The 25,487-nt window shown below is 44.6% G+C and overlaps 1 protein-coding gene and 1 long non-coding RNA gene across 5 annotated transcripts in view; both read left to right on the forward strand.

Annotated features, from left to right (window-relative positions):
* Positions 1–2,857: 2,857 nt before the first annotated feature.
* On the forward strand, positions 2,858–17,483 carry LOC148162865 (uncharacterized). Its single transcript, XR_015769557.1, has 4 exons — positions 2,858–3,377; positions 13,137–13,293; positions 16,620–16,767; positions 17,273–17,483. It is a non-coding gene; the product is annotated as an uncharacterized LOC148162865 (long non-coding RNA).
* Positions 17,484–17,708: 225 nt separating this feature from the next.
* Positions 17,709–25,487, forward strand: part of LOC114214336 (integrin alpha-X-like) — a 52,202-nt gene continuing 44,423 nt past the window's right edge. The window contains exons 1-14 of one of the 4 annotated variants that reach the window (XM_028109898.2): positions 17,709–17,868; positions 18,452–18,557; positions 19,852–19,955; positions 20,244–20,314; positions 20,468–20,582; positions 22,016–22,146; positions 22,264–22,409; positions 22,635–22,788; positions 23,090–23,240; positions 23,447–23,520; positions 23,718–23,847; positions 23,955–24,097; positions 24,287–24,427; positions 24,521–24,730. In XM_028109898.2, coding sequence (XP_027965699.1) covers positions 17,814–17,868; positions 18,452–18,557; positions 19,852–19,955; positions 20,244–20,314; positions 20,468–20,582; positions 22,016–22,146; positions 22,264–22,409; positions 22,635–22,788; positions 23,090–23,240; positions 23,447–23,520; positions 23,718–23,847; positions 23,955–24,097; positions 24,287–24,427; positions 24,521–24,730 — 1,731 coding nt within the window. In that variant the 5' untranslated portion in view covers positions 17,709–17,813. The remainder of the gene's footprint in view (positions 17,869–18,451; positions 18,558–19,851; positions 19,956–20,243; positions 20,315–20,467; positions 20,583–22,015; positions 22,147–22,263; positions 22,410–22,634; positions 22,789–23,089; positions 23,241–23,446; positions 23,521–23,717; positions 23,848–23,954; positions 24,098–24,286; positions 24,428–24,520; positions 24,731–25,487) is intronic. The other 3 variants (XR_003610401.2, XM_028109896.2, XM_028109899.2) reach the window with 3 other exon arrangements.

The following is a 25,487-nucleotide window of genomic DNA, read 5'->3' on the forward strand; positions in this document are numbered from 1 at the left end:
GCTAACAGATACATGAAAAAATGTTCATCATCAATAGAATCTTTAAAAAAATGGGGTGCCTGGGTGGCTCAGTCATTAAGTGTCTGCTTTTGGCTCAGGACATGATCCCAGGGTCCTGGGATTGAGACACACATCGGGCTCTCTGCTCAGCGGGAAGTCTGCTTCTCCCTCTCCCACTACCCCTGCTTGTGTTAGCTCTCACTAACTCTTTCTCTCTGTCAAATAAATAAATAAAATCTTTTAAAAAACTTAAAAAAAGTTCATCATCATTAGCCATCAGGGAAATTCAAATCAAAACCACATTGAGATATCACCTTATACCAGTTAGAATGGCAAAAATGGACAAGGGAAGAAACAACAAATGTTGGAGAGGGTGTGGAGAAAGGGGAACCCTCTTACACTGTTGGTGGGAATGCAAGTTGGTACAGCCACTTTGGAAAAAAAATAGAGCTACCCTATGACCCAGCAATTGCACTACTGGGTATTTACCCCAAAGATACAGATGTAGTGAAAAGAAGGGCCATATGCACCACAATGTTCATAGCAGCAGTGTCCACAATAGCCAAACTGTGGAAAGAGCTGAGGTGCCCTTCAACAGATGAATGGATAAAGAAGATGTGGCCCATATATACAATGGAATATTACTCAGCCATCAGAAAGGATGAATACCCAACTTTTGCATCAACATGGATGGGACTGGAGGAGATTATGCTAAGTGAAACAAGCAGAGAAAGTCAATTATCTTATGGTTTCACTTATTTGTAGAACATAAGGAATAGCACGGAAGACATTAGGAGAAGGGAGAGAAAAATGAAGCGGGGGAAATCAGAGGGGGAGATGAACCATGAGAGACTATGGGTTCAGAAACAAACTGAGGGTTTTAGAGGGGAGGGGGATGGGGGAATGTGTTGGCCCAGTGACGGGTATTAAGGAGGGCATGTATTGCATGGAGCACTGGGTGTCATACGCAAACAATGAATCATGGATCATTACATCAAAAACTAATGATGTACTGTATGGTGACTAACATAATTAAAAAAAAAGAAATAATAAATTGTTGATATCTCAATCCACTATGCTTTGGAATGGTTTGTTATGCCACAATGGGTAACTAATATAGCCACCCAGTTAAAAAGCACATTTCCCAGTTTCTTATGCAGCTAAGATGGTTGTGTGACTAGGTTCTGGCTAATGGGATATGAGTAGGTTGAGTGAACAACTTTGGAGTCAGGCCCTCTGAGAGAAGTGTCCTTCCTTTCTCTTTATCATCTTTTTACCAGCTGGGGCATGAATGCCATGGTGCACCATTTTGGACCTTGCAGATGAGGGCAACATCCAAGAAGGCCAGAGTGAGACAGAAGGAATCTGGGTTCTAACTCTGTAGAACTACCATGTTAGTCCTGGACTCCATAATCTCATATTGTTATAAGAAAGAGAAATGAACACTAATCTTTTTTATAACACTGGTATTCTGAACCTCCATTACAGCAGCTGCCCCTGTATTGTAAGTAATACCATTACCATCTCAAAAGTCCTATTTTCCTACTTGGTCCAATAAACTAAACTTGTGGTAAAGCCTGAAGGTTTCTTGATGGTGCTACTAGCCCAATTCCTAGCATTTCAGGCCCCTCCTTCTTGTCAGGACTTATGATATGGCTTGCACTCAAAATGGGGGGCTGGGAGTGTTCCACTCTATCCATCCTCAGGATGGTCACCGGTTTCAGTTATACTTTCTCCATCTGTGGGACCTTCCTGATGAACCCACTTGGTTTGCGCTCCAGGATTTATCATCAACCTCTGAAAGCACAAAGGTGGGATCCCACCCATTTATTCCTTCCCTCTAGGTGGATAGATGACCTGATAGAGAAATTATCTGACCTGTTTTCCCTGTAGATGCATGAGAAACGTACTTGGAAGGTATTTCTCTTTCCACTCTCTCAAGATTACCAGAGATATGCATCCTGATAGTGTGGATTTCCCTTCCTCAGGGAAAGCTCACAGTCTTTTTTTTTTTTTTAATTTTTCCCTTTTACTCATTTACAGTCTAGATGGGAATTAAGGAGGGCACGTTGTAGTGATGAGCACTGGGTGTTATATGTAACTAATGAATCATTGAACACCACATCAAAAACTAATGATGTATTGTATGTTGGCTAATTGAACATAATAATAAAAAAAGAAAAGAGATTTCTAACTGGCAACCCTTAGGCCAAATCCAGCCCTCAGGTTTTATTTAGCCTACATGGTTTTGTTTATTTGTTTTTTATTAGTTGCTGACATTTTAAAATTGAGAGATTTCTTTTTTAAATTTAATTTAAATTCAGTTAATTAATATATAGTGTATTGGTTTTAGAGATAGAGTTCAGTGATTCATCAGTTGTATATAACACCCAGTGCTCATTACATTGTGTGCCTTACTTAATGCCCATCACCCAGTTACTCCTTCTCCCCACCCTAAAATTGAGAGATTTCTGAGAGAAATCCAGATTTATGGTTTTTCTTGAAAAATGGGTGAGGCAACATGAGGCTGCAGCTAGGTAGAGGCCACCATGAACAGGCAGGACATGGCTCTTCACTTCACTCCAAATAGCTCTCCTGCTCTGAGGCCAGGGCCCATTGTATTAAAAGTGACCTTTGAAGGCCCTATGTGATCACTGTCTACCTCTGCAGCCCACCTTCTGCTCTTGCCCTTCCCTCTCAAGCTCATATTTCTCTCATATACTACAGGGTGACCAGCCAGGACCCTTTTGAAAGTGAAAGGGAGTGTGATTAATAATTACATTGGGATGTCAGGCCTAACCATGATCTTTTGGGGACAGGTCAGGATATATCTGTGTTCCTCTGATACTCTCTCTCACTTCCCAGTCTCTGTCCATGCTTTACCTCTGCCCAGAACTCACTTCCTCTCCTCCTTCACTTGACTCTTGTCTCAGCTTGAAGGTCACTTCCTCCAGAGCCTCCTGACTGCCTAGCCAAGAGAAGCTTTACCTCTCATATGCTGTCAGTAACATGTGTTTTTTCTCTTTGACACTGCATTCCTGGAGGGCAGGAACCCCTAGGACAATATCTGGAACACAGAGCAGACAATTGTTGACTATATGTTTGGTGAATGAATGAATGAATGAATGAATAGGCTTGGTTTGCCTGGCTTCTTGTTCTTTTTGTGTCCTTCACCCCTGAAGACATAGCTCTCAAAAATCTGTTTCCCAGGGAGGGGGCAAAGATGGTGGAGGAGTAGGGGACCCTATTCCAACCGGTCCCCTGAATTGAGCTGGATATCTACCAGACCACTCTGAACACCCATGAAATCAGCCTGAGATGTAAGAAGATATATCTGGATCTCTACAAACAGAATATCTCCAGTGGTTGGTTTCAAGGTATGAAGCGGGGAGCTGTGATTCTGTGGGTAGATATCAGAAGATAAATGGAAGAGGGATGGAATTTCCAGGATCCTGAGCTGAGGAGGCTTGAAAGCATCCCATGCTGGGGACCAGGCACAGACTCACAGATGGTAGCAGCAGGGAAAGGACTTTAGGGCAGCCCCCCCCCCCCCACTGAAACCTGAAGCGGCAGGGGCAGATGTGTGAACTGGGGGTGGCTGGTGGTTTTAGAAGCACAAAGGGCATGGGGCTCCTGGTTGACTCAGTTGTTAAGCATCTGCCTTTGGCTCAGGTCATGATCCCGGGGTCCTGGGATTGAGCCCCACATTGGGCTCCCTGCTCGGCAGGAAGCCTGCTTCTCCCTCTCCCACTCCCCCTGCTTGTGTTCCCCTCTCACTCTCTCTGTCTCTATCTCTCTGTCAAATAAATAAATAAAATCTTAAAAAAAAAGAAGAAGAAGCACAAAGGGCAGAGACATACCTGGACCTGGAAGCAAGGGCTGGCAGTGTTGCTGTGGGACGCACAATCCAGGGTGCTGTAGTTTTTAGCAGCACAGACAGAAATGGAGACAGTGTGGCCTAGAGAGCTCACTGAAGAACAGACTGCGATCTCTCTGTCTGAGGCAGAGGTTTGGATACAGTCACTTCTGTTCTGACTCTCAGAAAGCCACCTGGGAAAGCCGCCAGAGGAAAAAAAGCCCCCCAAAATCGGTTTTCACTGAGCCCATCCCCCCCCAGAGGGGACAGGGTAATTCTGCCCAAACAGGATTGCCTGAGTAACAGCATGGCAGACCCCACCCCCAGAAGACAGTCTGGAAGAGCAAGAGGCCAACAACCCTAAGGTCACTATAAAACAGGTATTTTGCTTGGGTGGTGGTCAATAATTTGAACTCTGTACATTCCCTCAACCACCCCTCAACAGAATGACTAAGAGGAGGAACCCCCAAAATAGGAAAGACTCAGAGACTGTGACCTTTGTCACAGAACAAATGGACATGGAAATAAGCAAGATGTTGGAAATAGACTTCAGGGTAACAGTTATGAAGACAATAGCTAGGATGGAGAAAATGATTAATGGTAACATAGATTCTCTAAGGGCAGAAATGAGAGCTGATGTGGCAGAAATTAAAAATGCTATCAATGAAATCCAATCTAATTTAGATACTCTAACAGCTAGGGTAAATGAGGCAGAAGAATGAATTAGTGATCTAGAAAGGAAGGAATGGGAGGAGGCCTGGAACAAACAATTTAAAATCCATGAAAACAGAATTAGAGAAATAAGTGATGTGATGAAACGTTCCAATGTCAGAATTATTAGAATCCCTGAGGGGGTGGAGAGAGAGAGAGGACTAGAAGATATATTTGAGCAAATCAGAGTTGAGAACTTCCTTAATCTGGGAAATGAAACAAGCACTCACGTCCAAGAGGCAGAGAGGACCCCTCCCAAGATCAAGGAGAATAGACCAAAGCCATGGCATGTAATAGTAAAACTCACAAATCTTTGAACCAAGAAAACCATCTTAAGGGCAGTTAGGGAGAAGAGATTCCTTATGTACAGAGGGAGGAACATCAGAATAACGTCAGACCTGTCCAGAGAGACCTGGCAAGGCAGAGAGGGCTGGAAAGACATATTCAGGGTACTAAATGAGAAGAAAACGCAGCCAATAATACTTTATCCAGCAAGGCTGTCATTTAGAATGGATGGAGAGATACAGAGTTTCCAGGATCGGCAGAAACTGAAAGAATATGCGACCACTAAGCCGACCCTGCAAGAAATATTAAGGTGGGTTTCTATAAAAGGAGAAAGACCCCAAGAGTGATATAGAACAGAAATTTACAGAGACAATCTATAGAAACAAGGACTTCACAGGCAATATGATAACAATAAATCCATATCTTTCAATAATCACTCACAACGTGAACAGCCTAAATGCTCCCATGAAATGGCACAGCATTGCAGATTGGGTAAAAAGACAGGACCCATTCATATGCTGTCTACAAGAGACTAATTTTGAACCTGAAGATACATCCAGATTGAAAGTGAAGGGACCTCAAAAGAAAGCTGGGGTAGCAATTCTTATATCAGACAAATTAGATGTTAAGCTAAAGATTGTAGTTAGAGATACAGAAGGACACTATATCATTCTTATGGGGTCTATCCAAAAAGAAGATCTAACAATTGTAAATATTTATGCTCCCAACATGGGAGCAGCCATCTACATAAGCCAATTGTTAACCAAAATAAAGAGACATATTGATAATAACACGTTAATAGTAGGAGACCTCAACACTCCACTCTCAGCAATAGACAGATCATCTAAGCAGAAAATCAACAAAGAAACAAGAGCTTTGAATGACACACTGGACCAGATGGACCTCATAGATATATACAGAACATTCCACCCTAAAGCAACAGAATACTCATTCTTCTCGAGTACACATAGAACTTTCTCCAGAATAGACCACATACTGGGTCACAAATCAGGTCTCAACTGATACCAAAAGATTAAGATTATTCCCTGCATATTCCCAGACCACAGTGCTTTAAAACTGGAACTCAATCACACGAAAAAATTTGGCAGAAAATCAATCACTTGGAAGCTAAAGACCACTCTGCTCAAGAATGTTTGGGTCAACCAGGAAATCAAAGAAGAACTTAAACAATTCATGGAAACCAATGAGAACGAAAACACATCGGTCCAAAACCTATGGGATACTGCAAAGTCATTCCTAAGGGGGAAATACATAGCCATCCAAGCCTCACTCAAAAAAATAGAAAAAACCTGAATTCACCAACTAACTTTACACTTTAAAGAACTGGAGAAAAAGTAACAAACGATGCCTAAGCCACGCATTAGAAGAGAAATAATTAAGATTAGAGCAGAGATCAATGAATTAGAAACCAGAAACACAGTAGATCAGATCAACGAAACTAGAAACTGGTTCTTTGAGATAATTAATAAGATCAAAAAACCACTGGCCAAACTTATCCAAAAGAAAAGAGAAAGGACCCAAATTAATAAAATTATTAATGAAAGGGGAGAGATCATGACTAACACCAAGGAAATAGAAACAATAGAAATTATTATCAACAACTATATGCCAATAAGCTGAGCAACCTGGAAGAAATGGATGCCTTCCTGGAAACCTATAAATTCCCACGACTGAAACAGGAAGAACTGACAACCTGAACAGGCCAATAACCAGTAACAAGATTGAAGCAGTGATCAAAAACCTCCCAAAAAACGAGTCCAGGGCCTGATGGATTCCCTGGGGAATTCTACCAAACATTCAAAGAAGAAATAATACCTATTCTCCTGAAGCTGTTTCAAAAAAATAGAAACAGAAGGAAAGCTTCCAGACTCATTCTATGAGGTCAGCATTACCTTAATCCCCAAACCAGGCAAAGACTCCATCAAAAAGGAGAATTTCAGACTGATATCCCTGATGAATATGGATTCCAAAATCCTCAATAAAATCCTAGCTAATAGGATCCAACAATACATTAAAAGGATCATCCACCACGACTAAGTGGGATTTATCCCTGGGACGCAAAGGTGGTTCAACATTCGCAAATCAATCAATGTGATAGAACACATTAATAAGAGGAGAGAGAAGAACCATATGGTCCTCTCAATTGATGCAGAAAAAGCATTTGACAAAATACAGCATCCTTTCCTGATTAAAACTCTTCAGAGTATAGGGGTAGAGGGAACATTCCTCAAGTTCATCAAATCCATCCATGAAAAACCCACAGCAAATATCATCCTCAATGGGGAAAATCTGAGAGCCTTTCCCTTAATCAGGAACACATCACGGATGCCCACTCTCACCATTATTGTTCAATATAGTACTAGAAGTCCTAGCAACAGCAATCAGACAACAAAAAGAAATAAAACGTATTCAAATTGGCAAAGAAGGAGTCAAACTCTCTCTTTTCGCAGATGACATGATACTTTATGTGGAAAACCCAAAAGACTCCACCCCCAAATTACTAGAACTCATACAGCAAATCAGTAATGTGGCAGGATACAAAATCAATGCACAGAAATCAGTTGCTTTCTTATATACTAACAATGCAACTGTAGAAAGAGAAATTTGAGAATCCATTCCATTTACAATAGCACCAAAAACAAAACCATAAGATACCTTGGAATAAACCTAACCAAAGAGCCAAAGGATCTATACTCTAGAAACTATAGAACACTCACGAAAGAAATTGAAGAAGACACAAAAAGATGGAAAAACATTCCATGCTCAAGGATCGGAAGAATAAACTTTGTTAAAATGTTTATGCTGCCCAGAGCAATTTATACCTTCAATGCCATCCTGATCAAAATACCAAGGGCATTTTTCAAAGTGTTGGAACAAACAATGCTAAAATTTGTATGGAATCAGAAAATACCCCAAATCGCCAAGGAAATGTTGAAAAGGATAAAGAAAGCTGGGGCCATCATGTTGCCTGATTTCAAGCTATATTACAAAGCTGTGATCACCAGGACAGCATGGTACTGGCAGAAAAACAGACACATAGACTAATGGAACAGAACAGAGAGCCCAGAAATGGACCCTCAACTTTATGGTCAACTAAACTTCGACAAAGCAGGAAAAAATATCCAATGGAAAAAAGACAGTCTCTTCAATAAATGGTGCTGGGAAATTTGGACAGCCACATGCAGAAGAATGAAACTTGACCATTCTCTAACACCATACACAAAGAGAAACTCAAAGTGGATGAAAGACCTCAATGTGAGACAGGAATCCATCAAAATCCTAGAGGAGAACATAGGCAGTAACCTCTTTGACATTGGCCACAGCAACTTCTTTCAAGATACATCTCCAAAGGCTAGTGAAACAAAAGCAAAAATGAACTTTGGGACTTCATCAAGATAAAAAGTTTCTGTACAGCAAAGGAAACAGTCAACAAAAAAAAAGAGGCAATCCACCGAATGGGAGAAGATATTTGCAAATGACAGTACAGATAAAGGACTGATATCCAAGATCTATAAAGATCTTTTCAAACTCAACACCCAAAAAACAAATAATCAAGTCAAAATTGGGCAAAAGTAATGAACAGACACTTCTCAAAAAGAGACATACAAATGGTTAACAGACACATCAAAAAATGTTCATCATCTTTAGTCATGAGGGAAATCCAAATCAAAACCCCTTTAAGATATCACCTTACACCAGTTAGAATGGCAAAAATTGACAAGGCAAGAAACAACAAATGTTGAAGAGGTTGTGGAGAAAGGGGTTAGTGTCAATGCAATCTGGTACAGCCACTTTGGAAAACAGTGTGGAGGTTCCTCAAAAAGTTAAAAATAGAGCTACCTTATGACCCAGCAATTGCACTACTGGGTATTTACCCCAAAGATACAGGTGTAGTGAAAAGAAGGGCCACATGCACCCGAATGTTCATAGTAGCAGTGTCCACAATAGCCAAACTGTGGAAAGAGCCAAGATGCCCTTCAACAGATGAATGGATAAAGACGAGGTCGTCCATATATACAATGGAATATTACTCAGCCATCAGAAAGGATGAATACCCAACTTTTTCATCAACATGGGTGGGACTGGGGGAGATTATGTTAAATGAAACAAGTCAAGCAGAGAAAGTCAACTATCATATGGTTTCACTTATTTGTGGAACATAGAGAATAGCAGGGAGGACATTAGGAGAAGGAAGGGAAAAACGAAGGGAGGGAAATCAAAGGGAGAGATGAACCATGAGAGACTATGGACTCTGGTAATAAAACTGAGGGTTTTAAAGGGGAGGGTGTGAAGGGAATGGGTTTGCCCTGTGATGGGCATTAAGGAGGGCTGGTATTGCTTGGAGCATTGAGTGTTATATGCAAACAATGAATCATAGAATACTACATCAAAAACTAATGATGTACTGTATGGTGACTAACATAACATAAAAGAAATCTGTTTCCCTGTGGTACAAAACATTTCTTCAGGACTATATAGTATGTGGCTATATGTAACTACTTCACATTTTCTTTATTTCCCACTTGTATTAATTATTAATTAAGTAATTAATTAATAATTTTATTTAGTGATTCATCACATGTAATTCCCAGTGCTCATTATAACAAGTACTTCACATTTTCTATATCTTGAGAGAATGAATATACAAATGGGTAATGGACAGTCCATACATTGAAACAGAACCCTGACCCACAATCTGCAGTAACCAGCCCAAGAAACCCACCCATTAACTACAATATTCAGCCCAAGGAGCCAGCCTGCCAGCTCTGTCAGACTTGTAGGAAGTCACATCTTCAGCAAGTGGTCCAGGAAACCAAAGAATAATACCTCTAATAATTAGCTCAAAATGAGCCACTGGCCTTGATTAATAACTAATTTTTGTCCTTGGATCCAATTTAGGACCAACCAGAGAAAGCCAAATATGCTCCCCTAACCAATCACAGGATGTCCTGCTTCTAGTTAACCAGCTTCCAGCTTCCCTGAGCTGACAGCCTCCAGGCAAGGCACACCTAAAGACTTCCTCTTTTATATGATAAAGCTTATCCATTCCTCTTTGCCTGTCTTTGAGTATCCGTCAAAATACAAGTGATAGTCTAGCAAGTGACTTTCTTGCTGGAGCAAGTTCTGAATAAATAGCCTTTGACTGAACAGGCATTTTGTTGGTTTTCATTTATTTCCACAATCTCCTGGTCCAGTTACTGTGATAAAAAGAAAAATAAATGCAGCCATCTCCTTTCCAGTTTCTCTGTGGTCATTCCCATTTTGGCACAGACTTTGAACAATTGCTGAAATCAGTTCCCTAATCTGCCCTCATCCCTTGCTGTACATTGAAGTTCCAGGCCCCTCTGAGTAAACAAAAATTGAATGCATAGATTGCCAGTTTCTGCCATACATACATTTGCCTGTTGAGAATAATCCAGCTACCAAGCCAAGACCAAGATATAGAAGTTGAACCTGAAGATCCAGTCTTACTCCTACTCTCTGGAATTCTCCCACCCCTAATTCCCACAAGCATCTCCAGACTAGCCTCTCCCAGGTGTAGCCCCTCTTGGCCCATGTTCTCTCCAAGACAGTAGATGTCTGCTGTTCTGTGCTCCCACACTAACTTCCTAGGACACCTTGCTCTTTCATTTTGCCCTAAAAGGAAATTGAGATTAAATGATTCTATAATCACTAGATGCTGTATGTTCCCCTCCCAGATTCCTCCACAATGGTCAAGAACAATTTCTCTATGTTGAATTTGTTGGCTGCTAAAGTTTCACAGCTGCCCCATTCTCTGGAGAATCATCCTTGGCTGAACAGGAGCAGTCTCTATCCCTGGGTGTGGGAGAAGGTGGAAGAATGGCCAGGGATCAATGACTAATGGACACAGCAAGTACCACAGACCAGACCTTGGTCTAAAAGTGGGGCCCATTCTGGGATGCAATTCCTGTTCCAGAGCTCCCCCTGGGATCAGGCTGAAGCTAGATTCCAGTCTCATTATCATTTAGCTTTTTTCTCTGCTATATCCTGCTTCCCTCATACCCTTCTCTTAAGAGCCTCCTTCAGTAATCATTAGCTCCCAAATTCCCATCTCAGACTGCTGCTAGGAAACCAGATCCAAGGCAATGGCCACTCTAAAGAATGTTCTGGACCATTTTGTTTTCTTTATAACCTTTATCACTATCTGAAAAAATGCTTGAGTTTATTTGTTTCTTTGCCCTGGGCACTATACCTGGCACTGAGCAGGTGCTCAATGGATACTTGCAAATGAACGAATGACAGATGTATAGCTTGCAGTAGTAGCAAGGGAACTTACTCCCTCTGCATTTTTGTAAATGCATTTACTTTTTCTGCTTTTTAGGGAGCTTGCAGCTTTTTACAAATGCTAAGTCTTGTACAGACTTAGAAAGGAAAGTGGGTATATGTGTGTGTGGGAGAGGGGTGATTTTCGGGGGAGCGCTGGTCAAGAAGTCTATGACACCCATCAGGTTATTTGCCATGTTGCTTAAACTCAGGCTGCCTATCCTGGCTGACTGTATGTTTAGGCAGGACAACCTTGGAGAAGGAAAGAGGCACTGGTAATACTTAACCTGGGATAGCAGCTCTGAGCCAGAACTCCCACAGCTCCTGTGCTTAAGGCTCCATTAAAGTAAAGGCATCAAAAAAAAAATGAGGGAATAATTTTTTGAAAAGGATATAATATTTGTCAGTCCCAAAGAAATATCAAAGTAGTATTGGAAGGAAAACCAGAACTTCAAGGACTTTTCTTGCACTTACTTTTTCATTTAGAATTGTTTTTGAGTTACAAACAGAGTGGAGTGGGCAGAAGACTACTATCTTTTCTAGTTTAAGGGCATCTTGATCTACGTGTTGCAGCTCAGGTGGAATCATACCATTGCTCAAGGTTTCATATATTTTTAAGGAGTATGCTGACCAGACTCTAGTTCAGAGAGGGCTGGATAAGTCCTGTCCTGAAGGCCAATCCAGTTCTCAAGATTCTTCACACCTGCCCAGTGAGGTGGATATTATTGTTCCCATTTTGCAGAAGAGGATATTGATGCTTAGTGAGGTTATGTTAACTTGACCAAGGTCAGGCAGACTTTCCATAGATTGGACTCCAGCCCGCTTTGCCCGTTCAACCTCTGTGAGTTGAATCTAAGGCTGGGAACTGGGACAGCATTGTGGAGCCTTCAGATAGAAAGTATGAATGTTCTCTCCAAGGAAACACAGGAGATAGACCAGTTATCAAGACTTCAGCCCCTACCCCTCCCTTACTCTGACTACATCATTTCCTCTTCTTTTCCCCTGTCTCCCAGTGACTCATCTTTGCTTCTCCGTTTCTCTTCTGCCTCTATTTCACAGAACTTAAGTACAAATTAAGTACTATAGTTTTCTCATTCCAGCTAAATCACTTACCAGCAGTGGGAGTTAGAGCAAGAGCAACACTTTGGCTCTCCCAGGGGTTTTGCCAATTTCTGTACATGAGCCAAGCCAGTGCTCCTTCCTCTTCCCTTCACTGTTGCCCTATGATTTTCCTCATCCACCAGGCACACATTTGCTGTGCTCCCTAACATTTCTCTACTTATTTCCTAAAGCCTTTTACTCAACCTAAATAAATCCCTGTTGTATCCAGAATTTGCCTTAATTCAAGTTAGTTTGCCTCCTAGAAAGGCTGCTTCTTCCTTGTTCTGAGGCAGCCTTCTGATTTATACAACTATTGAGCAGATCCCCGGGTGATCTGGGCTGAACACTTGGTCCATTAACTTCCAATCTGTGCAGACTCCCTTTCCACATACCCATCCACCGCACTTACCCACCCATCCACTCACCTTTCCATCTACCTAGTCATCTGCTCACCTGTCCACACACAAACTCATCTGCTCTTTTTTTTTTAAGATTTTATTTATTTATTTGACAGAGAGAGAGTGAGCACAAGCAGAGGGAATGGCAGAGGGAGAGGGAGAAGCAGGCTCTGCACTGAGAAGGGAGCCCAGTGCGGGGCTTGATCCCAGGATCCCGAGACCATGACCTGAGCTGAAGGCAGATGTTCAACCAACTGAACCACCCAGACACCCCCTCATCTACCCTCTTATCACACTCATTCATCCACATACCCAACAGACATGTTTGAGCCCTGGTTATATCTACTCCAGTCCTAATGGCCATCCTTGGAAAGACAAAGAGAAATGAGTGTCTGCTCTCAATGAGCTTTCATTGAGAAGGTGTCACCTCTTATTTTTCACTAGGAAGACTGATTGTTAATTTTCACCCTTGCCCTCAGCTTATAAAGACTGCAGCAACAAACAGCAGCAAGTGCTATTTCCCAGGCACATAGCTGAGCTGCAACAGTGACTGAGACCAGAACTGTTGGATCTTCTGTACAAAAAGACTTGTTCCCTTGCCTGGGATTAGCTCTGCCGTTGTTTAACTTCATGCAGGTACCAAGTATTGATTGGGTGCTTCCTGTGTGTCTGGCTGTGTGTCCGGTGTTGTGCTGAATGCTGGGGATAGAGGGGCCAGAAGGAAACAGTCCCTATATTGAAGTCTATAGTCCCTACCTCAGTCCCTGGTGTATCAACGCATTTTTTCCCCCCAAGCCTCTTCTTCTGAGACTCATCAAAGCAGAGTTAATCACTTCCTCCCTGAGCCATTCAAGTCATCCTGCCATCTAGTAAAACTTGTGATTTGAATGCATGAAAATATTGTCTCCCTTGTAGGGTATGATCCCCTTGAAGGTCAGCACGCTTTCCTGCTTGTCTGGCTTCCCCAGCAACTAACCCACAGCCTGGGTCACATGAACAGCTCCTGTGTGTGGGATGAATGGTTGCGTGAACAAATGCTGCCCAGGCAGCAGATGGGGTAGAGAGGAGGAAGTAAGATCATTAGTAGTGTGGTCAAGATTTTGGTGCCTTGAAATTTGTCTTTACCTTGTACTAGCTGGGCAACTTGAGACAAATGACTCAACTTCTCTGTGTCTCAATTTTGCATCTGTAAAATGAGGATAATAGAAACTCCCCACCCGCATAGGACTGTTGTGAAGATTCAGTGAGCTAACAGACATAAAGTGTACAATGATATGTTAGTATTACCTCAGCTCTTTTGTTCTGCCACCAAAATGTTATTACCCCATGCCTGCTTCTCTTGTCCATGTCCCAAGCTTCCCAACCACTGGCTAAAATCCTCTAGCACTCTCAAATCATCCATCATAACAGAACTTTATGCTTAGAGCTCCGGGAGTTCAGGGAAAACCAGTTGCTTTTGGAGGACAGTCTCTTCCTGAGAACCTGAGTATGCATGTGTGTTTCTACACTATAGAATTAAAAAAATTCTGTTTTGAGAAAATTTGGTGGTGAGGTGGGCAATGTCCTTCAAAGACAGAGAAGTGAGACAGATTTCATGTAGTAAGAGGAAGGGCAGAAACTCTAGGGAAAATCCATTCGGGCCTCAAGGGTAAGGGTGGGGTGGAAATGGACTGAAAAATACGAGGGTTTCCACCCACCAGATTTCTGTTCTCTTTCCATGGAAAAGAAATATGGGAGACAGACCCAAGATTATTCAGTTCTACTTAGCTCAGGCAAATCAGACCTGAATTGAAACAGCTTCTGTCCTTGTTTCTCCACTAACAACCCCCCCCAAGTATGTGACAGATCAGATGCAGCCCCTCCTGCCCCACCGCCCTGCCAGTATCTCCTTCAGTCAGCACCTCTAGGCTCAGGGACAGAGCAGAAATTTATTGAGTGAGGGATGCCAGCAGTAGGAAAGGCTGGCTGCCCTCCAAACTTCCCCAGACCCTCTCCCTCTGAACACCCTTGGGGTGCCAGATGGACAGTCACTGGGCTGAGGAGATTAGGGAACTTGGGTGTCCACTCCTTCCTTGCTTATATTATCTCCCTCAGTTGCTGTCCTTTTTCTGGAAGTGTCACACCATGATTCACTGAAATGGAAAGGGCCTGTGAATTTTAGTTCCTGGCTGGAGCCTCCCTGCTCTCATCTGTAAAATGGATGGGTTGAGTTAAAGACATATTCTGTTCTACACTTTTATGGTTTAAGTTATCTTTGCTAAAGGTGAGATGTCTTACCTTGCCTGGCTTTTCTCTGAAGTATCATGGAAGTATGTTGGGCAGCTTGAAAGAAGAAATGAAGGCTTATTTGTCCAATATTCTTGTCTTGTGTACTCTCACCCACCAAGGGTGGAACCCAAGCCCGAGGAAAGGAAGCAATGGAAGGGTCAGGATTCAGGGCACCTTTGAAGGCTGGGGTCCTCTCTGGTGCTCACACTGCCTGTGAGCTCTTAGTCTCACAGACATCTTCTGACTTGAGTCCTTTCTGGTTTGTCTTTTATTCTCTTCAGAATCTGTGTCACTTCTCCTTTCTCTTTATTGGGTTTCTCTGTCACCATTTCCTTCTCCCTCAAATTTTCTTCATCTCCAAGAATTCCAGGGCTTTTCTCCAGCCATATTGCATCTGAGGTCTTTTCAGGGCTCCTTATACCCACGTGACATTGCTGCCCACCTTCCTCATTCCCAGATCCTCTCCCACTACTCTGGCACAGCTGACTCGAGGGTCGCTGGCAGCCTCTATTGTCAGAACTGGGGACTTCCTCATTTCTTACCGCACTTGACATCTGGCAGCTTGTGACGCTATTTACACTCAAGACAGCCCTTCCATGATGCCCTTTATTTTTCCTCCTGGCTTCTTTCTCCCTCTTTGGGGACTCCTTTCTTCTCAATATTCTTTGGCTCCTGCTCTGCTGCCAACACTGGCTTTCTCCCCCTCCTCTGCCTATCTTTCTCTTCCTTCTTTACACTCCCATCAGGATCTCATCCAACACTTCTGATGGATCTAAAACTCATCTCCAACCCAGACTTTTCTCCTGAGATCTAGTCCCATTCATTCAACCCTCTTCTAGGACATCTCTTCTTGGAAGGTCTTCAGTCCCTTCTTACATAACACAATAATCATCACAGCATAGCATTGATAATAGCCAATAACTGAAGCTCTTACACATTCTTCTCAGCATTTCACACTTACTAACTCAACCTTCCCAGCAACAATAGGAGGTGTGTACTTTTTTTTGAAGATTTTATTTTTAAATAATCTTTTTTGTGTGTGAATCTGTGGGTTAATATTTATTTATTTATTTATTTATTCAGTTTATTCAGTTAGCCACTGTATAGTACATCATTAGTTTTTCATGTAGTCTCTACGCCAACGTGGGGCTCGAACTCACAACCCCAAGATCAGGAGTCATGTGCTCCACTGACTAAGCCCGGCGCCCAGGGACATGTGTACTTTTATTATCACTCCATTTTGTGGATGAGGAAACTGGAACCTAGAGAGGTTGAAAGAATCCAAGCTCTTAAACACTAAATTTTGGTTTTCTAAAAACCAAAGTTGTCCTAGCCCACTGCCCCTCCATCACCACAGTCCTCCCCTTAGGGACCAGTCAGCCTCCAGTCCATCCCCCACCCAACACTAGCTCACCCTACAGGGCCCCATTACCTCCTTCCTAACTGATTTGTCTCCAGCTAGTTTCCATTGAAACCTGATCCGTACAGCCCCTCTTTCTAGCTTTCTAAAATGTAAATTTGAATATCTCAGTCTTCCTAATTTAATTCAATTCTTCCCTCTACCCTCAGGATAAAATAAACATGCCTTAGGGGCTTTCCAGACCCGGGGCCTGCTTCCCCGTCCCCACTCCTCCATGGTATTGATCTCATTTCTTGCCACGTCCTACCTCCCACTCTCTGGTTTCTCATCACAGGTTTCCCAAGAGGCTCCCCACTGTTATGCCCCTTCTATATTTGGTTATCCCTTCTGAAATACACTCCCTCATAGTCAGTTGCCTTCAAGACTCAGCTCAAGTGCCCATCCAGGAAGACTTTCCGGAAATCTACACCCTTCTAATTTGGGTAAGCTACTCTGTGGTCAGTAGGCTTCTCATTTCATAACAACATCTTGCTGTTTGCACATCTGCCCTCTCTATTGATCCCAGGGCTTGTGTTTGTGTTTTATCTCTTTGTTAATAGAGAGCTACGCTGCACCTGGGTGGCTCAGTCATTAAACATTTGCCTTCAGCTCAGGTCATGATCCCAGGGTCCTGGGATCGAGCCCTGCCTCAGGCTCCCTGCTCAGCAGGAAGCCTTCTCCCTCTCCTAATCCTCCTGCTTGTGTTCCCTCTCGCTATGTCTCTCTCTGTCAAATAAATAAATAAAATCTTAAAAAAAAATAGAGAGGTACATAATCAGCCTCAAATTAGCATGTTGAGTAAATGACTGAATACTCACTCTGTTCTCATAAGGCCTGGATGCTTGACTCCTAGCCCAGAGGTTTCCAGGTCTGAAGTGGAGGGTTCTCATCAGGGTCTTCATTAGGGCCCTAATTTTACCCTGGTATCTGCCGGTTTTCCCTCCCCAGGTGAACTGAAGTTTCAAGGTCAAGAGGAAACTTCTGCCAGTACAACTAGAGAAACTTGGAGAGGTGGTGCAGGGCAGGGAATTTGTTATCCACCTAAACCTAGTTTGGTAAGGCAAGAGAAGCAAGCCAAGACATCTCTGATTAGAAAGACTCCTGGAGGGGTGCCTGGGTGGCTCAGTTGTTAAGCGTCTGCCTTTGGCTCAGGTAATGATTCCGGGTCCTGGGATCAGGCCCTGCATTGGGCTTCCTGCTCAGCAGGGAGCCTGCTTCTCCCTCTCCCACTCCCCCTGCTTGTGTTCTCTCTCCAGTAAATAAATAAAATCTTAAAAAGAAAAAAAGAAAGACTCTGGGACACAGCATGTGTGGGCTGCCTTAACCCTTTTTTTCTGTTTAATTTAGTTCTATTCTCCGCCCTCCACCTCTTGAGTCATGCTGACAACTTCCCTCCCTGCTTCTGGCCTCCTGACCACCTCTCTGCTCACTTGCTCCCTCTGCACCCTGGTTCAGCTGTTCCCTCAGTGGCTGAGGAGCTCAGAAGCCCATGTCTGACCTTCCAGTCATGACCAGGACCAGAACATCCCTCCTCCTGTTGATGGGTAAGTCACGGGCCCCAGTGAAGGGATATGAGAAGATTGGGGTCCAGGTAGAGAGAGAGAGCTGAGACTGTACATGTTTTAGACCCAGATATTAAGAGGGGGATCTGGAATTACATAGGGTTTGGGATCCAGAGTTTTTGGAGGGAGAGTATATTGAAGAACTAATTTTAGGGGAGTTCAAGAGATGTTAGAAAAGGAGCCAGTTGCCTGAACAATCCAGAGATTTCCCAAGTAGACAGAACAAGTCAAACTTGTGCTCTATTCACAGTGTCACTTTGGCCCAATTTTCCTGGATTCTTCTTCCTGGAAGCCCCCAGTAGTAAGGGTGGCAAAGGAGTGTCTTTAGAGCTTATGTGTTGCTCTGTGAAAATGGAGAATTGAAACTTGCAAGCAGGTCAATGGGTGAAGAGCTGTCTCTGGACTGCCTGCAGGAGAGAAGCAGGGCTGAGGGAGGCCTGAGCCTGGGAGTTCAGAAGTCCAGGAGATGCTGGGTCATTGGGCCTATAGGGGAGAGCAGGCGTTGGGGACATGAAACAGGAGGAAGACCCTTCTCCAGAGTTTCTTTTCTTACCTCCTTCCCCAGCCTTGGCTTCTTCTCTCTGCTTCAACTTGGACACAGACCAGCCAAAAACCTTCCTTATGGACAGTGCTGGATTTGGACACAGCGTGGTCCAGTATGGCAATACCTGGTAAAGACTGTGTGGTGACTGGCCTTTGGTTCTCATCAACTCCTCTCCATGCACAGGGTCCTGTCCTTCCCCAGGACCCTCTTAATCTCTGTCTGGTGTGGCAATTCCCCCAGTGCTATGAAGAGTTGGACTGAAAGCAGGTGCTGGCATACCATCTCGATAATCACAGCTAATATTTATCAGGCACTTACTAAGTGCCCAGCGCTGTGCCAAGCACCCTTTATGTGGGCACTGATCTATTTTATTTTATTTTAAATTCCAGTATAGTTAACATACAGTGTTATATTAGTTTCAGGTGTACAATATAGTGATTCAACAATTCCATACATCACCTGGTGCTCATTATGACAAATGCACTCTTTAATCCCCATCACTTATTTTACCCATCCCCCTATGCCCCTCTCCTCTGGTAACCATTGGTTTGTTCTCTATAATTAAGAATCTGTTTCTTGGTTTGTCTCTCTTTCCCTTTGTTTGTTTGCTTTGTTTCTTAAATTCCACATATAAGTGAAATCATATGGTATTTGTCTTTCTCTGACTGACCTATTTCACTCAGCATAATATTCTCTAGCTCCATCTATGTCATTGCAAATGGCAAGATTTCATTCTTCATGTGGCTGAATAATATCTTTATCTATACCTATCTCTAAATACCACATCTTCTTTATCCATTCATCAGTTGGTGGACACTTTGGCTGCTTTCATCTCTTGGCTATTGTAAATAATATTGCTATAAACACCAGGGTGCATGTATCCCTTCAAATTAGTATTTTTGTATTATTTGGGTAAATACCCAGTAGTACAATTGCTAGATCATAGGGTATTTCTAACTTTTTGAGGAACATCCATACTCTTTTCCACAGTGGCCACACCAGTTTGCATTCCCACCAACTGTGCACAAGGGTTCCTTTTTCTCCACGTCCTCATAAACAGCTGTTGTTTCTTGTGTTGATTTTAGCCATTCTGACTGGTGTGAGGTGATATCTCATTGTAGTTTTGATTTGCATTTTTAGGTGAGCATTGGTTTAGTCCTCACAATAACCTTATGAGGTACATAGGTATCAACCATTCAACAAATATTTATTGAGCACCAACTACTAAATGTTTCAGGAGCCAGGCATACACCAGAGAACAAAAGAGACAAAAATCCCTCCCATGTGGAACTTACATTGTTATTAATCTCCACTTTGTAGATGGGATAACTGAGGCTTAGAGAAGTGAAGCAGACTTGTCAAGGGGCAGCCTGGCTCTGCTGTCTACATTTTTAATTGCAGTGTTCTTTGTCTCCCTCTAGGGTGGTGGTTGGAGCCCCCCAGGAGATAAAGGCTGCCAACCAAACAGGCAGCCTCTACCAGTGTGACTACAGCATGGGCAAGTGTGAGCCCATCCACTTGCAGAGTGAGTCACTGCCTGTCCTTGGGACCCAGATCCAGACTCCCAAGCTCTAGGGAACTTTGGGGAGCACAGAAGACCCATTTCCCAGCTTCAACTCTGTCTGAGACCCTTAACCTTAGACAGGCTTCTTGACCCCCTCATGGCCTCCCTGCCCATCACACCCCTGTACCCCCATGGCTCCATCAAGACCTGAAAGCCCTTCACTGGTCAGATTTCCTTGTCTTGGGGTGACACCTGCCCATACAGCTTCCTCTGTCCTGAGGGTAACCATGCACATATCTGTCCCCTCAGTTCCCCCAGAAGCTGTGAACATGTCCCTGGGACTGACCCTGGCAGCCTCCACTAACCCCTCTCAGTTGCTGGTGAGTTGCCTTGGGTTGTGGAGCTGTCCTGAGGGAAGGAGTGGGAACCTGGGGCTGGTGGGGCTAGGGGTCTTGGGGAGGGTGAAGGTACTGGTATAGGAGGATGGGATGAAAGCAGGAGCAGCCCCTCCCATCAGGCGCCTCTGTCCCTAGGCCTGTGGCCCCACAGTGCACCATACATGCCAGGAGAACATGTACTTGACTGGGTTCTGCTTCCTGCTGGGCTCCTCTTCCTGGCAAACCCAGAGGCTCCCAGCTGCCCTGCAGGGTGAGTGTTGGGGGCTGCTGGCTTCTTTGTGGAGCACACACACTTGTGACTGGGAGTGCAGTGGGGTCAGAAATACTTTTTCCAGAGTGGCTAAAAAAAGAGAAATCTGGAAAAAAATATTCCTGGATGGGATAGTGGTACCAAATGTGGGCTGGGAAGTCACTGCCTGATTTTACACCTTGCCCTGTCTCTGTCCCACTTTCCTATGACCTTACCCTTTTGGAGCCTCTGTTTCTTCATCTGTCAGATGGGGATAATGACACACCCAACCCTGAGAGTGACATAAGATGATCCATGGCCAGGGTTTAGCACAGTGCATGGCACGTGGTGATGGCTCAATTAATGCTAGCTGCTATTATTTTTAGGGAGAAGGGGATTTATTTTGACCCAATACACCCTGGGGTATAACCAATTGGTTTGTAGGAATGGGTGATGAGGGTGCAGACAGTCTGAGTGGTATGTGTGGTGTGTGCGTATGGATGTATATATCTATGCATATGCATATATATGTGCATGCATGTGTCTGCATGTATACTTGCATGCAAGTGTATACATGAGTATGTGTGTATATAAGCATGCATCTGTATATGTGTGTATGTATGTATATGTGTGTATGCATGTATGAATGTATGTGTGCACACATGTATACATATGTATATGTGCCTATATGCACACATGCATATGCACATATGTATATATGTACGTGTGTGTGCGCACGTGCGCACAGGTTGAGGCATAGGGCCTGGCTTCCCTAGTGTTGATAAGGATGGGAGATAAGGAGGTAAGAACAGTGAGCTTTTTAGACCCAGCCATGGCAGACCTAGGCCCCTCCCTGGTTTCACATTTACTGGTAGAACCTCTGGAACAGAAAGGGGAAGCTGGGAGGTCTCCTCTTGGAGATTTGGGAGAGCTTCCTTTTTTTTAACCAATTCTGAATTCACTCAGGAGGGGCCTAGTGGCCCATATTTAAGCTGAGAACAGAATAGGGCCAGTGTGTGGTTGTTGCCAGGGGTGACATTAAAAATATTTAACAAAAGTACAGTTTGGCACTGACTAATGAGGACAGACTCTGGCCAGGGGCTGAAGCAGTCCCCTTTCATTGCTAGATCATGGAAATGTGGGGGAAGAGGTAGAGTAGGGCTTGGGAAAGGGACACAGACAGCCAAGGTAGCAAGAGGGGCCCCCAGCTTCTTACCATCTGAATTGTCTGAAAAAACCTTCACTTTTTTATAAACCAGGCTGGCTACACAGATGTGAGCGGCTGTGTCACAAAGGTAGCCTCTTTAAGGACTTTAGGAGGCCAAAGGGCCCTGTTTTAGGCAGGGATTGGGGAAACTCCTGGGTCAGGGGGCAGTGAATTCTTATGGCCAGGAGGTTGGGGTCCTAGGCTCTGGGAGTGTTCCTTGGAGGACTGGTGCCACCTCTTTTCCCAGAATGTCCAAAGCAAGAGCAAGATATTGTGTTCCTGATCGACGGCTCAGGCAGCATCTCATTCCATGATTTTAGAAAGATGCTGAATTTTGTGAAGGCTGTGATGAGACAGTTCCAGAGACCTAACACCCAGGTGTGCCTTTGGGGGAGGGAAGGCAAGTGTGCAGGGCCCCTGTGGGAGGTTTGTGGGTGCAGTGCCCAGGGTTCTGGTCAAGTGGCCTTGGCTCCCAGCCCTCTGCAATTCTTCCAGTTCTCCCTGGTGCAGTTTTCCAACACTTTCCGGGTGCACTTCACTTTCAAAGACTTCACATACAGCTCAAACCCACTCATCCTGTTGGATTCTGTACGCCAGCTGGGAGGGTATACTCACACAGCCACAGCCATCCAAAAAGTCACGTGAGTCCTGACTTCTTTTAGGTCCTTCCCTAAAGCATCTGGGTCTTCCTTTAGGCCTCATCTGTCTCCATGAGAGAGGGACAGGTTGGGACTAAGATTCAGTCTGTGGGGGCCTATGGGTGGGGCCAGGGCCTCCAAGAGAAAGGGGCAGCTCCTTCTTCTCAAAAGGCATCAAGGGCTAGCAGCAGGTCTGTTCATAGGTCTCTGGATCCTATTCTCTGACAGAAACGAACTGTTCAGTACCTCAGGAGGGGCCCGAAAAGATGCCTCCAAGATCCTCATTGTCATCACCGATGGGCAAAAACAAGGCGACCGCCTGGGTTATGAGGATGTCATCCCTATGGCTGAGGCTGCGGGTATCATCCGTTATGCAGTTGGGGTAGGATGTGGACATGCCCTACCACCACTTCCTCCCCTTGCTTCCTCTTAAGGCAACTTCCCTTTCTAGGACAAAACCCCCAGATCTCTCAGGTTCTACTACCTTCAGGATGAAAGTTGTGTTCCAGTCTGGGGACCCTGATCCTTTTCCCTAAACTCCTTGATGCTGTCTGAGCTTCATTTTTCTCATCTGTACACTGAGTGTAATAATATTGACCTTCTGGAGGATATCAGCATCTAACATGTGCTAGGCATATTAGATTTATGATTGTTTTCACTGAGTTGGTCTTCACTGGGGACAGGTGGGATCGGCTTTTCAAAAGAAACATTCCTGGAAAGAATTAAATGACATTGCATCGAAGCCCTCCCATGAGTACATTTTTAAAGTGGAGAATTTTGATGCTTTGAGAGACATTCAAAACCAACTGAAAGAGAAGATCTTTGCCATTGAGGGTAAGTTACAGATAAAAGTACTCCCTTCAGAAACCCTCACCCATAAATGCTTTCCCTTCTTGAATCTGGCCCCCATGCCACGGGCACCAACACATCCCTTTCGGTATTAATCTCCAACATTAGATCCTCTAAAGCTGAGGTGTTCATCTCAGACTTGGCAAAGCCTATCTTTCCCTCTGGAACCCAGGTGTCATGCCCTCCCCCAGGTACACAGACGATAAGCAGTATTTCCTTTGAATTGGAGATGTCCCAGGAGGGCTTCAGCGCTGTGTTCATACCTGTGAGTGGGGTCCCTTTCAGGCCATTGATGTAGGAGAAGGGAGGAGTGGGAGGAGGGAAGGTAAGGAAAGGTGTTAGATAAGTGAGTGGAGGAAGAGAATTCCAAATAATGAGCAGAGTTGGTGGCAGGAATTGCTTTGGAATAGGCTGTCTTCTTTTGGCTCAGGCCTGCTCAGCCCTGGAATCCTTTCCTCCCAGGATGGACCAGTTCTGGGGGCAGTGGGGAGCTTCAGCTGGTCTGGAGGTGCCTTCCTGTACCCCCCAAATATGAGCCCCACTTTCATCAACATGTCTCAAGAGAATGTGGACATGAGGGACTCTTACCTGGGTGAGAAAAGGCTGAGTCTGGGGGCACAGGTGGGAGATGAGCTGCCTGGGAAGGGCAGGAACTCAGGGGTGGGGAGGAAGCTTTGTGCTGAGGCCTGCCCTCCTCAGGTTACTCCACTGAGTTGGCTCTTTGGAAGGGGGTCCAGAGCCTGATCTTGGGGGCCCCCCGCCATCAACATACTGGGAAGGTTGTCATCTTCACCCAGGCATCTGGGCAATGGAGGCCGAAGGCTGAAGTCGCAGGGACTCAGGTTGGGTGTTGAGGAAGCCAGAGTGGAACATGAGGGTGGCAGGGTCTCCGGGGCCAGAGGGGGAGGAGATGAAGGGGTTTGGGAGCCTATGGGGGGAAGGTCCTGGTGGCTGGGGAGAAGTGGGTCCTGTCCCAGAAGGGGGTGCCTCTGGCAGGGTCCCGCAGGATGACTTCAGGCTCTGCCCTGCAGATTGGCTCCTACTTTGGGGCCTCCCTCTGCACTGTGGATGTGGATAGAGATGGCAGCTCTGACCTTGTCCTCATTGGGGCTCCCCATTACTACAAGCCAACCCAGGGGGGCCAGGTGTCTGTGTGCCCCTTGCCCCAAGGGGTGAGTGTCTGATGAGAGCTGGGCTGGGTGAGGACTGGGTGTGGGGTGGAGGGGTTGCCTGGGTTGGGACCTGACACTGGTTTTGTTCTACAGAGGGCTAAGTGGCAGTGTGAGGTCATTCTCTGTGGGGAGCAGGGCCACCCCTGGGGCCGCTTTGGGGCAGCCCTGACGGTGCTGGGGGATGTGAATGGGGACAAGCTGACAGACGTGGCCATTGGGGCCCCAGGAGAGCAGGAGAGCCGGGGTGCTGTCTACCTATTTCATGGAACCTCAGGACTGGGCATCAGCACCTCCCACAGTCAGGTGAGGCCCGGTCACAGGTCTGGTTGTTACAACTTCTTCCTTTCTTCTCCTTGTTTTCTATTCTGCCACCTAGAAAATTCTCCTTTACCTCATCTTACTTCCTTTGCCCAGCACTGACACCTTGTAGGCAGCAAGCAAAATCTGCAGAATTTTAGAAATGAACACATTGGTATGTTCTCTGCTTTGTATGAGGACTTGATTCTTGAGTGATGTCTCCACTTAGGCCTTTTAATCCCCCAGTGGCTTTACAAGGTACAAAGGCCAGGCATTAACAGACCCACTTTAGAAATGAAATCTGGGGCATGGAGAATATCAGTGATTTGACTTGTCCAAGGTTTATAGTGGATCAGGAATGGTGATGAGGTAGGTTCCAATCTCCTGACTTCTGACCCAGTTCTTGGTCTCTTGGTGGCTCCCTGTTGCCAGTCTAGGTCTGACTGCCTCAGTCTGTCTGTCTACTCACCCCTTCTTCTCCCTGGATGCTATATGACCATTCACTCATGCCATCAGCAGTCCTGCCAAATGTCTGTCTCAATGGGGAAAGTTCCCTGAAAAGGGAGGGCTTCTTCCCTTGCCAAAATTTAAAGAAAGCCCCAATTAAAAAATTGGTAGAGGATCTGAATAGACATTTCTCCAAAGATGATATACAAAGGACTAATACACACATGAAAAGATGCTAAATATCATTAGTCATCAGTCATCAGCAAATCAAAACCACAATGAGACACCATTTCACACCCACTGGGATGGCTAGAAA

The sequence above is a fragment of the Eumetopias jubatus genome, unplaced genomic scaffold, assembly GCF_037043125.1.
Source record: "Eumetopias jubatus isolate StellerSeaLion01/CBP00866 unplaced genomic scaffold, mEumJub1_p1.0 scaffold_12, whole genome shotgun sequence".
NCBI classification, from domain to species: domain Eukaryota; kingdom Metazoa; phylum Chordata; class Mammalia; order Carnivora; family Otariidae; genus Eumetopias; species Eumetopias jubatus.